The sequence below is a fragment of the Protopterus annectens genome, chromosome 4.part1 (assembly GCF_019279795.1).
Source record: "Protopterus annectens isolate FY-2018-M chromosome 4.part1, PAN1.0, whole genome shotgun sequence".
Taxonomy (NCBI): Eukaryota; Metazoa; Chordata; order Ceratodontiformes; family Protopteridae; genus Protopterus; species Protopterus annectens.
Genome location: NC_056734.1, coordinates 961,820,627 through 961,833,510, shown reverse-complemented (window position 1 = coordinate 961,833,510; position 12,884 = coordinate 961,820,627). Strand labels below are relative to the sequence as shown.

Sequence of the window (12,884 nt, the reverse complement as noted above, 5' to 3'; positions counted from 1 at the left end):
TAAGCTGATATCACACTTCATGTGCCAAACTGCAAGACTTTAAATACATAGCTTACATCTCAGTTTCACAGAATATTTTTTGTAGCTTACATTTTATTGGCCACTGGTTTACAACAGGGATAACAGTGTAAACAACTGTGTGTCTGTGGATTAGCATAATGGCTAGAACCACAAAGATTCAAGACCAAAAGCGGGGGAGCTGATTCACCTCAATCTGATTCAGGGGTTACACTCTTTAGCAGAGGGACGTTTTTTATGTCTCAATGCAGACACCACTCATGTTTTTAGAAAGTTTTCCTGGCTTGCAAACATTCATGCCCTGTTTATTTTTTTTTTTTTGGGGGGGTGCAACATAAGGTGGCTCAATACCAAGCCAGAGAGGAGTAAGCAGTCATATTTCAAGATGTCAGCATCTTCAGGTTTACAGTGTTAATCTTTAAAAGTTATGGATTATAGAAGGATGATTCCCAAGCAATCAGTTTTTTTTTTAATCAATACATTAAGTGATTCAGCACGTCCACATCGTATTGGCTCTTACCTGAAACATTCACAAACACAAATAGAATGAATGAGTTATCAAAAAGTTTAATGTATGAATCCAGTTCAGATCATTGGCTAGTTCAAACTATAACAGTTATTCAACTACATGAACAAAATTAAACATATAATATTGTATTTGTGTTACATATATGTGCAAAAGAAGTAATTACTTTGGTAGTGACAGCTTAGTCACTTGTAAACTTTTGCAATACAGTGTGACAATGTGCATACTTGTGCTGACAAAACAACAAACCTTGAGCTGTCCAACACCCAATACATAATGCTGTACCTAGATACAAGAGACAGATGAGAAAACAGAGTTACATAAGAGCTTGTTCCTGAGACTGTATGATATTGCTCTGATAAAGCATCCCCGATTAACTATTTCAGAACTTGCTTTGCCATTTTACAAATCTATGTACAAGACAGCATCCCATGTAACAGAGGTAGTTAAGCAGTACCTACCTGTGAGATTAAGTAAAACCCTAAAGAATCACATGCAAGATACATAACAATACAGTACCAACATATTAACACCTTGTCATTGTATTATAGCAGGTTCTGGCTCACAGTACATTTTTCACCAGCATGCTGGACATTTATGTCACTTTGCCTCTTATGAACTTTGACAGTCAGTAATGTGAGATACCGTATTATGACAGGAACAGTCATTTTAATTGCACCAAATGCATTTTCTTTGATTTTATTACCCTGAAGGAAACTATTTCATTTAAAAAGTGCCCATCTTACCAAAAAGAAAAAAAATACATTTTCATATTGCTATGATTAGCCATACATGAGTCCTGCTAGAAAAGTACAAAAGAAAATGAAGGAATATTTTGATACTCATCCTATACTCATTATTTCTCTATTAATATGGATTGCAATTCCATTTTTTTAACCTTTATCTTTGACTTGACTTTGTATGCATGATACTTCCATAATATTGAGAGGAGCAAATACACACAGTCGATCTCTCATTCATGGAAGCAAGCCCTCTGTAATCAAATGGAGGTTCCTGACAACGGAATTACAGTAGGAAATACTGGAATGCATGACCTTGGTGAGTGTAATGGGTAACAATATGAAAAGCTTAATGTGTGACTAGCAGGTCTTCCTGTTGCAAGAGTCTGATTTCATTCATGAACTTACTGAGACAGCTGGCAACTAGTTATTAAAGTTTCTTTTTTTTTCTCCCCAAAAACTCTATTAGTTATCAAAAGTTTCTTAAGTTTCATTAGTATGCGACTAAAGAAAATGTTAGAGAGATCTGGGTGTACAGCAGCAGAATGAGGAAGGCATTTGTTTTTGGACAAGATATTCACTTCCCTGCAAGATATAACATGTTGACTTAAATACAAGACTATGTAGTTTTGATTCTGTATCTGCACAGAGAGATGGACACACAGTCAGGGGTTGGGGGAAGCAATGAGAATCTCTCAACACTTTCTCTACAAACTGCCAGTGACTCTCTGACCCAGACTGAGTTTTGTTTCCATTGGTAACAACCCTCTGTAGCATCTGTGACATTTGTTTTTGTTTCACAATACGTTTCCAGTAAACTGCAGAAAAAATATGTGAAATGAAGGCAGCTATCAAACTATTTGTCAGTCAGCTTCCAAATAGTTAAGTCACAAGTCCCATGGATTGAGACCTCTCCTTGTTCTCATAGCAGCAGAGACAACCACAATGCAATGCAGAACCACTGACCACTTATGCAAGCCTAGTTTGCTTCTCATCAATCCATTCCCCCCCAGACGTGGCATCCTTCTTGATCAAAAGGATACACACACTCCAGTGGCAAGTGTCTACCTTTGGTGTCTGTTTTCATACTGCACAGTCACAAAAAGCATGTACGTTCATGGTACAATAGCAGAAAGATGAGAAACTGTCAATTTATTTTACTGACACCAAATATCCGACATGTGATTTCAAAACCTCAGAAAAATAACTGGAAAATAATGTGACCACTATAATCTAAACTTGTCAAAACTCTCAGCAGTACATCATGCTATCTGCTAAAATGCAAAACCCATAATAACTACTAGCTCATGCAATTCTTCAAAATGTGCCAGAAATATAGAATGCAACATGAAAGAGATGGTAAAGAAATTATGGCAATTATCACTGTACCACTTGCTGCACAAAATGGAACAAGTGAACTATTCCACCTGCTCGTCCACTCCTCAAAAGCAAAAACATTCTCATCTCCCAAAACAAACTGAAAAGAGGACATATGAGGAGGGATCTAACATTACGCCAGTTACCTTCTGCCTCACCAGTGCTCCCATTTATTCCATCATCCCAAGCCATGCTAAACATACCAAAAAGTTGACTGCTTAAGTGACGCAGTTAAGGGGACCACAGACACACAATGTATAGACAAAAGATGTAATAAACATTCTGAGCTTCTTTGGCCACTAAACAATGAAGCAAACATCAGAGCGTGAAAAGCACTCAGGCTATTGCTCTTTGAAAAGAACGGGCAGTAAATGAAGTTACTGTCTTAAGGCTGGACTGCTGTGAGCTGTCAAGGACAGCATGGAAATAAAAGATTACTCATTTTGGTCTGGGAAAATGTAGTACAGAAAGTATCAAGTTATGTTAACTTCAAATTTGTCCATTAGCTTCTAGTTTTGCAGGAAAAGGGAGAACCGAAGAAGTCAATGAAGTGAAGTTTAATAGAAGCAATGCACATCAAAGATTCTACCACTTATGGCATTAAAAGAGTAATGTCAGTACATGTAAGCAGGGAATTTGCACTAATAAGATTCAATGAAAATAGCTTTAAAATACCTACACATAGACTGAGAAAAAACATCTATAAAGATTTCTAAGTTTTAGAGGTTAGACTTTCTGAATTGTGCTGCTACAGGCATTGCTTGTTTTGCCATTTCCAGTCAACAAACTAAGGCTTGCATTGGAAACCTTCCCAGCCTACATGAAATAAACCAAAAGACAAGCAGTTCTAAAAATAACCTCCCTCAAAACATTCTGAATACATTTAACCTATGAGCAGACAATAATATCAGTTATTACAAACATATTTAAAGGGAGGGTGCATCTAACTTGTACATTTGCACCACATTCAAGGAAGATATCTGCATACAAAGTCTAAGAAAGATACTTTCAATCACCCTGTCTGATGCCAGAGAAATATTCAGCAAAATATAAAGTGCTTCTTTGAACTTAATCTGGTGTTTTAACCTTCTCCAATAAACCATGCAACTGTTCCTTACTAAAACATACCCATGACTGTGTGCCTAATAAGACCCAAACATCTGCACTGCAGTGCTTTACTGTTCACTTCATCTGTATGTCTTCCAGAAAAAAAAAAAAAGAAAAAAGCTTAGCTGGTCACATTCAAGTGACCCAGTTAAGTAGTAAGTTAACTTCTAGATGTCATCAGGCATTTTGTTATTTCGTACAGGCACTTTTTTACTTTGTACAGCTTTCATTTAAGTAAACTCAGCACTTCATGTTTTAGATACAAAGCCTACTGGGGAAGACTTGCAGCTAAGTATGGGCCTTTGGCATTACGTGCAAGTTTTGGGGGTGGCACCTATATTACATTACTAGGCATGGGAGTTTAGTGCTTTGTGGCACTGCCTACTACACTACAAGTGAATATTATCAGTCTTATTATCAGTAGTGTCAAACACATATCAATGTCACAGAATAGGAAATGTAGGGTGAAACCTGCACAGAATAATGAATGCAGTTCGTGAGAAGCCAAACAGCAATAAGAGAAGTACAACGAATGTAGCCAAAGTGGAATTAGAACCCAGAACATACACAGTGGAGAAATAAAAGCAGTGCTCCTTTGTGATGCAGTAGAAGCCTGAGATTTGCAGACATGTGTGAAGTTCCTAGCACTGACAGCCGAGGATCCTAGAGATCTGTGCTGGTGACAGCACTAACTCCATGAATGAGTAAGGTAGGTCCAAGGTCTTTAGTCATTATATCCAGCTGCTGAAGGTATCTCTCATACATTGTAGTATCTGCTGGTGGTCGAGGTAAGTAAAGAAAACGTACTGCAGGTTTGGAACTCTGTCCAAGAATCATCTGGTTTACAGCTTGCAAATACTGATCAGAAATCATCATCGAATTGGTAGGGAAGCTGCTGAAAATTGAATCTTCATCCTGTTTACTGGACAGTGTCTTGTGCCAGTGGAGAGAGACCACAGAGTCCCACGTTACTGTTTGGATAGTAGCCTTTATACGAAGCTCCTTCAACAGCTGCTGAAGCTTTCCTTCTTGCACCTCAACTTTCATTCCTGACTCCACACAAATGAAGAGGCGCAGCTTTGCTCTTTTCCAGGTGTGTACCATGTTGAATACACAGGCCATCTGCAGAAGAAAGAGACTGCTGGTGTCCACATAGCTGGTGCTATCTGGTCGCATTAGATTAAGGGGCCAGACATCTACAAAGATGTCACCACATTTGCGAGAAAGCAATTCTTTTCTGTCAAATTTAGAAAAGTATCGTGCTAGCACTACATTTTTCAGCATTTTCATGGCATCTTGAATGATGGACACATATTCCTCCGATGACAAGCACTTTGAAGCACATGTTGCTCGCACTGGTGGAAAATTAGGCAGCATCACAGGACTGTCACCATCTGAAATGCTTGTATTAAATGCTGGTTCCTGCTTCAGGAGGTCGTCAGGTCTGCAGTTATCATAAAAACCTAGAACCAAAGTGTTAGGTCTCATCCCACCTGCAAAAAGATAAATGGTACATTTAGTGTTTAATTTAAATTTTTCTTCTTGTATCAGGCACCCAAGCAGGCAAACTATTTGTAAATGACAATCAGGACTTGACTTCTCATGGACTATGTTGTGATACCAAAAAAATCATGTAACATATATTTCATACAGACCCTTAAAATAAAAACACAGAACACCCTGTGTATGCAAGTATACACAATGTATATTGTGCATATCTGTATGCAAGAGCTTGTACACACACCAGTATTTCAGGTGCAAGTTCATAAATTAAAAAAACAAAAAAACAGTTCCTTTCTTCCTTTCCATGTAAATATGTTGGTGATAAAAATATAGTTGCAATATTAGAAGATCTGTCTGGTCAAATACCAGCAGCCTAAGACAAGAAAAAAAAATATCAGAAGGTAATATACTGCAATACTTAACAGCAAGAAAATTATTTTCAGGCAATTTGAACTAAAATCGTAAACAGCAAATATTAGTAAATCCCACAAAATACAATCATCCCATACTCCCACTCCATTCAATTCACCAGTCATAGGTTCATACTGGGCTATCTGCCCTAGGGCATTTATAAGCCTAGCCAGAGTGCATTTGGCTTTCGCCACCCATTTTAAATTAATTTTGCTATGCCCTTTTTCGAGGTTAGTATACTGTGCCTCTGTCTAACAGTGACACAGAAGTGATACCCGGGGTAAGCCTACGATCTCCCATCCTCTGCCTAACCTGGACTGGGATTTTATTCCAGAGTGAAGGGAGCCTCTGGGTTATGAATCTTCTGATACAAAGTCCTCATTTCCGCTACAGAATGAACATAAGCAATTGTTTTTCTAAAATAAAAAGGAAAAACATGACCATTGTAGCAAATGTAATACCAAAACACTGCACCAACACAAAAAGAATTAACCAGACATCTGATGATAATGAAGCTAATAAATCACCAAGAGCTATGCTTACCATAGAGTAACAGAGACACCACCGACAGCATATGCAGACTTTTATTCTCATGCAAACTAACTTAGCAGAAACCTGCGCCCTTTGACTTCCATTTCACAGTTCCTTTAGCTGCAGTGAGAACAGGGAGCTCACATCATAATCTAGACTAGCTATTTCAATCTACACAAGAAACACAGCTACTCGTCTAGTATATAAACAATGAACAGGGATATACAAAAGAAAAAAAAGATGCATTCCTGTACAGCAGGGCTGTTTTCAGTCTGGTGGTTGAACAGACAAGCATTATCCCAAAACAGTTCTGACAAAAAGCTAGCAACTAGTGCCAAGAGCTCCACAGCAGCCCCGTGACTTTTTAAACTTAGCAGAACCCATTTAAAGATGTCAGCTTCAGAAAGGAAGCCCTCACCAGCACAGAATGCACAAGAAAAAACAGCCACTACAACCAAACACGCAGACAATTCCACCTGACTCCAGTTCACTAGTTAGCAAAACAATCAGTTTTACAATCCACACATTCAAGTTACCCAGTAAGTGGTACGATTATTTAATTAGCAAATATGACCTAAGTAATGATGTCTGGTTAAAATTACAATCTTGTAAACAGTTTATAGACAATAAATTCAACTTAATGCCTCCAAAAATAAGAACTTCTGTTCTGAAGTTATTAAATATTTTTGTTTTTCATACAGCAGAATTTACCTAATAAAGGCATCTTTTCTAAACTATATAAAGTGATTAGAAATGAAACAAAAAATTATACCGAATGTTATTGCAATTATTGTTCATCTCTGGTGAAAACAAATGCTTCATTTGTTAAACAGATGTTACAAAACATAAGAGACATGGTATCTGTGTGCCAAAATACTTCAACACTGGACCCTCTGTCTTTTTAAATACACTTCTCTCAAATTGCCTCACATGGAATGATGCATTAATCTGATAAATACGGAGTTATATGCATATCCAGAACTATGTTTACAATATACTGTAGCACAAGGATCCAAACTTAATGGTAAGACGTACTTAACTGAAATGGTGGTCACAGTGTACTGTAGCAGATTCATGACCATTTACAGGTACTACTTACTTCGCTGGAGTGATGGTTACACCATACTGCAGCATGCCTATTTATGGGTACTACAAACTTAAATAGAGCTATGGTTACACTACATTGCAGCATACTGGTACCAAATACTTAGTTGGAGCTACAATTGCAGTATACTGCAACATGTACATGCCCTTTACTGTTATCAAGTACTAAGATGGAATGATGGTTAGCCTGTACTGTATCACACATCTGTTTATTAGTACTTAGAACTATGGTTACAGTATACCACAGCATAGGAGTACAAAGTACTTAGTTGGAACTAAGGCTAGAATGCACTGAAGCATACTCATGCCCATTCCTGGTCATAAACACCAACACAGAAAGTACAGTTGTGTACACTTACCATAAATGTAGATGTTCAAGTGTATTCACTGTTGCAGTCATTACATTTGGGTAATCTGCTGGCAGGTTGCCCTCAGTCAGCCTGAATTCCAAAGTCTTGGGTTCTGCGTCGGTTGCTGTCTTCTCTTCCATTACGTCAGGTTGTCAGGGGTATAAAACATGCAGCTGACGCCATTTTCTTTACTTTTTCTTGCCCCTGATGTCAGGTGCCCCCAAAAAGGTAGCAATATTATATATATATATATATATATATATATATATATATATATATATATATATATATATTCATGCGTCAATATAAACTTTACCGTCATCTACAAGCAAATACATCACATAGGTTGTAGAAAATAGAGAAGGAAAGATAACTTTAGAATGACAGGGGGATGGCGGGAGGGTAACCTGGACTGCAACAGTGAATACACTCGAACATCTACATTTTTGGTAAGTGTACACAACTGTACTATGTTCTTCGTGTTTCACTGTTGCAGTCATTACATTTGGGTAGAATCCCAAAGCTATGGTAGGGGGGTTGGAGCTAAACAACATTAGGTGCGGCTATAAGGCCCTGCAACACTGCAGTGGCAAAGCCTACCCTGGACTTAGAGTAGAGAGGCAAATGGTAATGCTTTGTAAAGGTGTGAACAGAACTCCAAGTAGCAGCCTCTAGAATGTCTTTGGTTGGTACTCCTCTGAGAAAGGCTGCTGAAGTAGCTGCAGCTCCGGTGGAATGAGACCTAATGCCCTTGGGCACAGGTTTACCATGGTGTAAGTAGCAGAAACGGATACAGTGGCTTATCCACTTTGAAATTGTCTGCTTTGAAATAGCCTTTCCTTCTGATCCTGCAGCATATGACACTAGTAATTGCTCAGTTTTGCTTAGAGCTTTAGTCCTGCTCAAGTAGAATCTTAGCTGTCTGTGTATGTCCAAGGAATGCAGAATTCTCTCCCCTTTGTTCTGTGGATTTGGATAAAAAGTTGGCAGATGAATTGTTTGGTTAAGAGCCACTCTGGAAACCACTTTAGGCATAAAAGTAAGATTGGTCCTCAGAAACACCCTGTCTGGGTAAAATTTGATAAAAGGCTCTACAGCCGTGAGGGCCTGTAGCTCTGAAACTCTTCTTGCTGAAGTAATTGCTAGTAGCAGAGCTGTCTTCCACGATAAGAACTTTATATCAGCTGTAGCAGCTGGTTCAAATGGAGGCAGGGTGAGCTTTTCCAACACATAATTGAGGTCCCATGCAGGTAGTGGTGATTTTCTAGGAGGCCTTAAATTTTTGGCTCCTCTAAGATACTGCTTTAGTAAAGGATGAGAAAAGATTGGTGGATCTATATTGTAATAAGCCGAAATGACACAGGCACGGATTTTGATTGATGAGAAAGATAGGCCTTTGTCAAGCATCTCAGTTAAGTATTGTAATATCTGAGGAATATGTGGTTCTGCTGTATCAGTTCCTTGTGCTTGATTCCAAGCACAGAATCTCTTCCATTTGTCAGCATAAAATTTTCTAGTACTAGGCCTTCTGGATTCCAAAATGACATCCATCACAGCTTTACTGAGAGGTGTCATTTGTATGATTACATGATCAGCCATGCTGTCAGGTTCAGGGTATGTAGTTGATTGTGCAGGATCTGATTGTTTTGCTGGGACAGTAGTTGTGGTGTTTGAGGCAAGGTCCAAGCTGGGTATTGAGACAAGTTCCTTAGGATTGGGTACCAGTATTGGCGGGGCCAGTCCAGGGCAATTAATATCATCTTTGGCTTCTCTTGTCTGACTTTTAGGAGGACCTTGGGTAGAAGAGGCAGAGGAGGAAAGGCGTAAACTGATAGGTTTTCCAACTGAAGAATAGGGCATCCACTTTACATGCTTGTCTGTGATAAGTCCTTGTGCAGAATTTGTCCAGTTGATAATTTTGAGGAGAGGCAAATAGATCTATGTCTGGGCTCCCCATTTCTCTGTTATCATGCTGAAGACTTGTGGATTTAGTTTCCACTCATGAGGATCCATAAGGTTTCTGCTTAAATCGTCTGCCAGAGTGTTTTGTTTTCCTGGCAGGAAATGAGCTTGGAGATGTATTTGGTAGGTCAAAGCTGTGTCCCACAGTGCCATGGCTAATCTGCAAAGGGGGTATGAGTGTGTTCCCCCTTGCTTGTTTATATACCACATGACCGAGGTGTTGTCCGTCTTTATCATTAGTTGTCCTGGATGAAGTAAGTCCTTGAAGGCTGTTAGTGCATTTTGAACAGCTAGCATCCCTTTCTGGTTGATATGTAGATGCATTTGCTTTGGTGCCCATATGCCCTGAGTGCATCTTCCAGCCATGTGGGCCCCCCAGGCATAATCTGATGAGTCTGTTAAGGTTTGGCTGGCAGGGGTAGAGTGCAGGGCCATCCCATATTTTGGCGACAGGCCTTTGCCCACCACAGAAACTCCTGTTGCAGGCAGTGAATGAGAGGAAACATTGTTTCCAGACTGTGTGAATGTTGACTCCATAAACTTTTTAGGTATCATTGAAGTTTCCTCATATGCAGTCTTGCATATGGAATTAGTAGGATGCAGGATGCCATGAAGCCCAGAGCCTGCAGAATTTGTCTTGCAGAAGACTGTGCTTTTGTTGTCATCAGTTTGAAGTAAGTAGTCAGTTGCCTTTGTCTGGCATGAGGTAAGCCATCTGGGCAGTTGTATTCAAGCTTGCACCCAGGAATGTTATCTTTTGCAAGGGTACCAGTTGTGATTTCTTTTCGTTTGTGTACCCTAGGCATGTTAGAAGCCTTTTCACAAACGCCAGGTGTCGAAGAAGAGTGTCCTTGTTCTCTGCTTCAATGAGACAGTCGTCCAAGTAAGGATATATTTGTATACTTCTTTGTCTGCAAAATGCAATTACTGGTGCCAGGCACTTTGTAAAGACCCTGGGCACAGTAGATAAGCCAAAGGGCAGTGCAGAGAATTGGTAAGGTATTAAGCCAGCCTTGAATCTGAGGTATCTTCTGCACGATTGCCTTATTGGGACATGCAGGTAAGCCTCTTTTAGGTCTAAAGTCACCAGCCAAGCATTCTTGCCCAGCATGGGCAGAAGCTGCTGCAAAGTCAGCATTTTGAATTTTTGAATGTCCAGGTATGTGTTCAAAGTGGATAAGTCCAGTATTGGCCGCCAGGCCTTGTCATTTCTGGGTACCAAGAACAGTCGAGTAAAAACCTTGTCCTTTTTCCTGTTCTGGTACTGTCTGAATGGCCCCCATATCCACGAGGGACGTAACCTGTTTCTCTGCCTCTGCCCATTGATTTTTTGGCAGGTCTGGCCAACCATTTGCCATTGGCAGAGTGTGGAAATGGAATCTGTATCCCTGTGATACTATGTTTAGTACCCACTTGTCCTGGGTTATTAACTGCCAATTTTGAGCAAAAAGTGCTACTTTTCCCCCTATGGGTGCTGCCAAAAGATAAGTGCTTGGTGTAGGCAGAGGGAAGTCATTGGGATTGCTTTCTGTAGGTTTGCGTTTTATCTCCTCCAGATTTGGAGTTGGATGTGCCCCATTGCTTTGACCAGTTGGAGTCTTGCACCTGGTATCTGGAGCCCTTAGGGCATCTGGATTTGCCCCTTTGAGCTCTGTCTGACACAGGAAAGGACCGATTTTTTGTAGGCCAGTGTCTACTGAATCTTGGTGGCTGCACTTGTAAGAAGTCTTTAGCAGTTTGCATAGACTTAGCTTTGTCCTCCATTTTCTTTAAAACCTCTTCTGCCTTAACACCAAACAGAGAATCATGCTGTAAAGGTGCATCTAGCAATTTAGCTTTAATATGATCAGGCAAATTTTGTTCCTTTAACCAGGCATGCCTCCTAATCACAGATCCAGTAAGTGCGGCCCTGCAGGAGGCCTCTAAAGAATCAAAACCACATTGCAAAGTATGCTTTCCAACTTGTTCAGCTGCATGCAATAATTCCTGCAATTCTTTATTTTCTGCACATTCTGAAATCAACATCATTTTCTGTTTCAGCAATCCCATAACATGTTGTTGGTACTTAAGCATATGAAATTGACAGTTTAAGGCCCTGATTGTCAAGGTTGCAGATGTATAAACCTTTTTTCCCCATCTGTCCAGTGCCCTTGAATCTCTGTCAGAGGGGGTAGGATTTTTTGCTGTTGAGGCCTTAACTCCCTTTGGACCCTGTGAAATAATTTCAGGATCAGCAGCAAGGTTTCTAAATAAAAATGTATGTGCATCAGGGACCCTGCAATATTTGTCAAGCTTACTGGGAGCCGGAGGTAAGGAGTGAGGGGTCAAGCTTGACTCCAAAAACACATCATCCACAATGTCTAAAACAGAGGGAATGGCTAAAGGCTTGTGCTGAGGGAGAAGGAAATCCCTGAGCCTCTTTTTTCATTCTGAGATGTTTTGACTCTCCCAGTGAAAATGCTCCCTCAAAGTATGCAAGGTTTCTCCAAATGAATAATCTTCCGGAGGAGATGCAGATGGAATGGACTCCTCAGCATCAGAGTCCTCATGGGGAGGCATAGATAATTCCTGATCAGAAGAGGAATCAGAAGAAATAGAAACCTGATCTGAAGATTCATAATCAGTGTCTTGCCTAGGCCTCATATCTGGAGGGAGATGGGTACCCCTGATCAAGGTAATGAGGTCTTCAGCTATTTTGATCATCTGTTTTTTAGGCATAGAGGCCTGTGCACGTGGCTCATGCATCTTTTTTTAGTCTTAGAAGTTGCTTTTTTTTTTTGGTTTTGCAGCTGTCTTCGGTTTGATATACAAATGTTGAGGCCTGAAAACACCCACAGAAGCCGGTGCCTGCTCAGCGGCTCTGGACCCATCTGAGGGAGATGCATCCGTCGATCCAATACCTTGAGTATCTTGTGGCATGCCAGACTCCACATGGGTGTTGGTAGAGGCCTGCGACTCGAAGGTAGTGGGTATCAGGGGCTGTGAAAGCGCCTCACTGAGTACCGGCGAACCGGCGACTAGCTTAGGAGTAGCTTCATCGGTTTTGGATCTCGACTGCCTTTCTCTGTCCTTTTCTTTGTGTTTTTTTATGTACTCCGGTAGTCGGATTGCTGTCCAACAACATTTCTGGGTAGTTAAATCTGTTTCCAAAATACTTGGATGCAAAAATATACCGATGCTTAATAGTGGGTTGGTTAAATCTAGCACAAAACAGACAGCCAGGCACGTTGTGATCAGGGCCTAGGCAAGAAATAC

General features: G+C 40.2%; 1 protein-coding gene across 2 annotated transcripts in view; it reads right to left on the bottom strand.

Moving 5' to 3' along the window:
• Positions 1 to 569: 569 nt before the first annotated feature.
• Positions 570 to 12,884, bottom strand: part of LOC122801135 (solute carrier family 12 member 9-like) — a 1,658,551-nt gene continuing 1,646,236 nt past the window's right edge. For both annotated transcript variants that reach the window (XM_044070675.1, XM_044070674.1), the window contains exon 13: positions 570 to 5,261. In XM_044070675.1, coding sequence (XP_043926610.1) covers positions 4,432 to 5,261 — 830 coding nt within the window. In that variant the 3' untranslated portion in view covers positions 570 to 4,431. The remainder of the gene's footprint in view (positions 5,262 to 12,884) is intronic.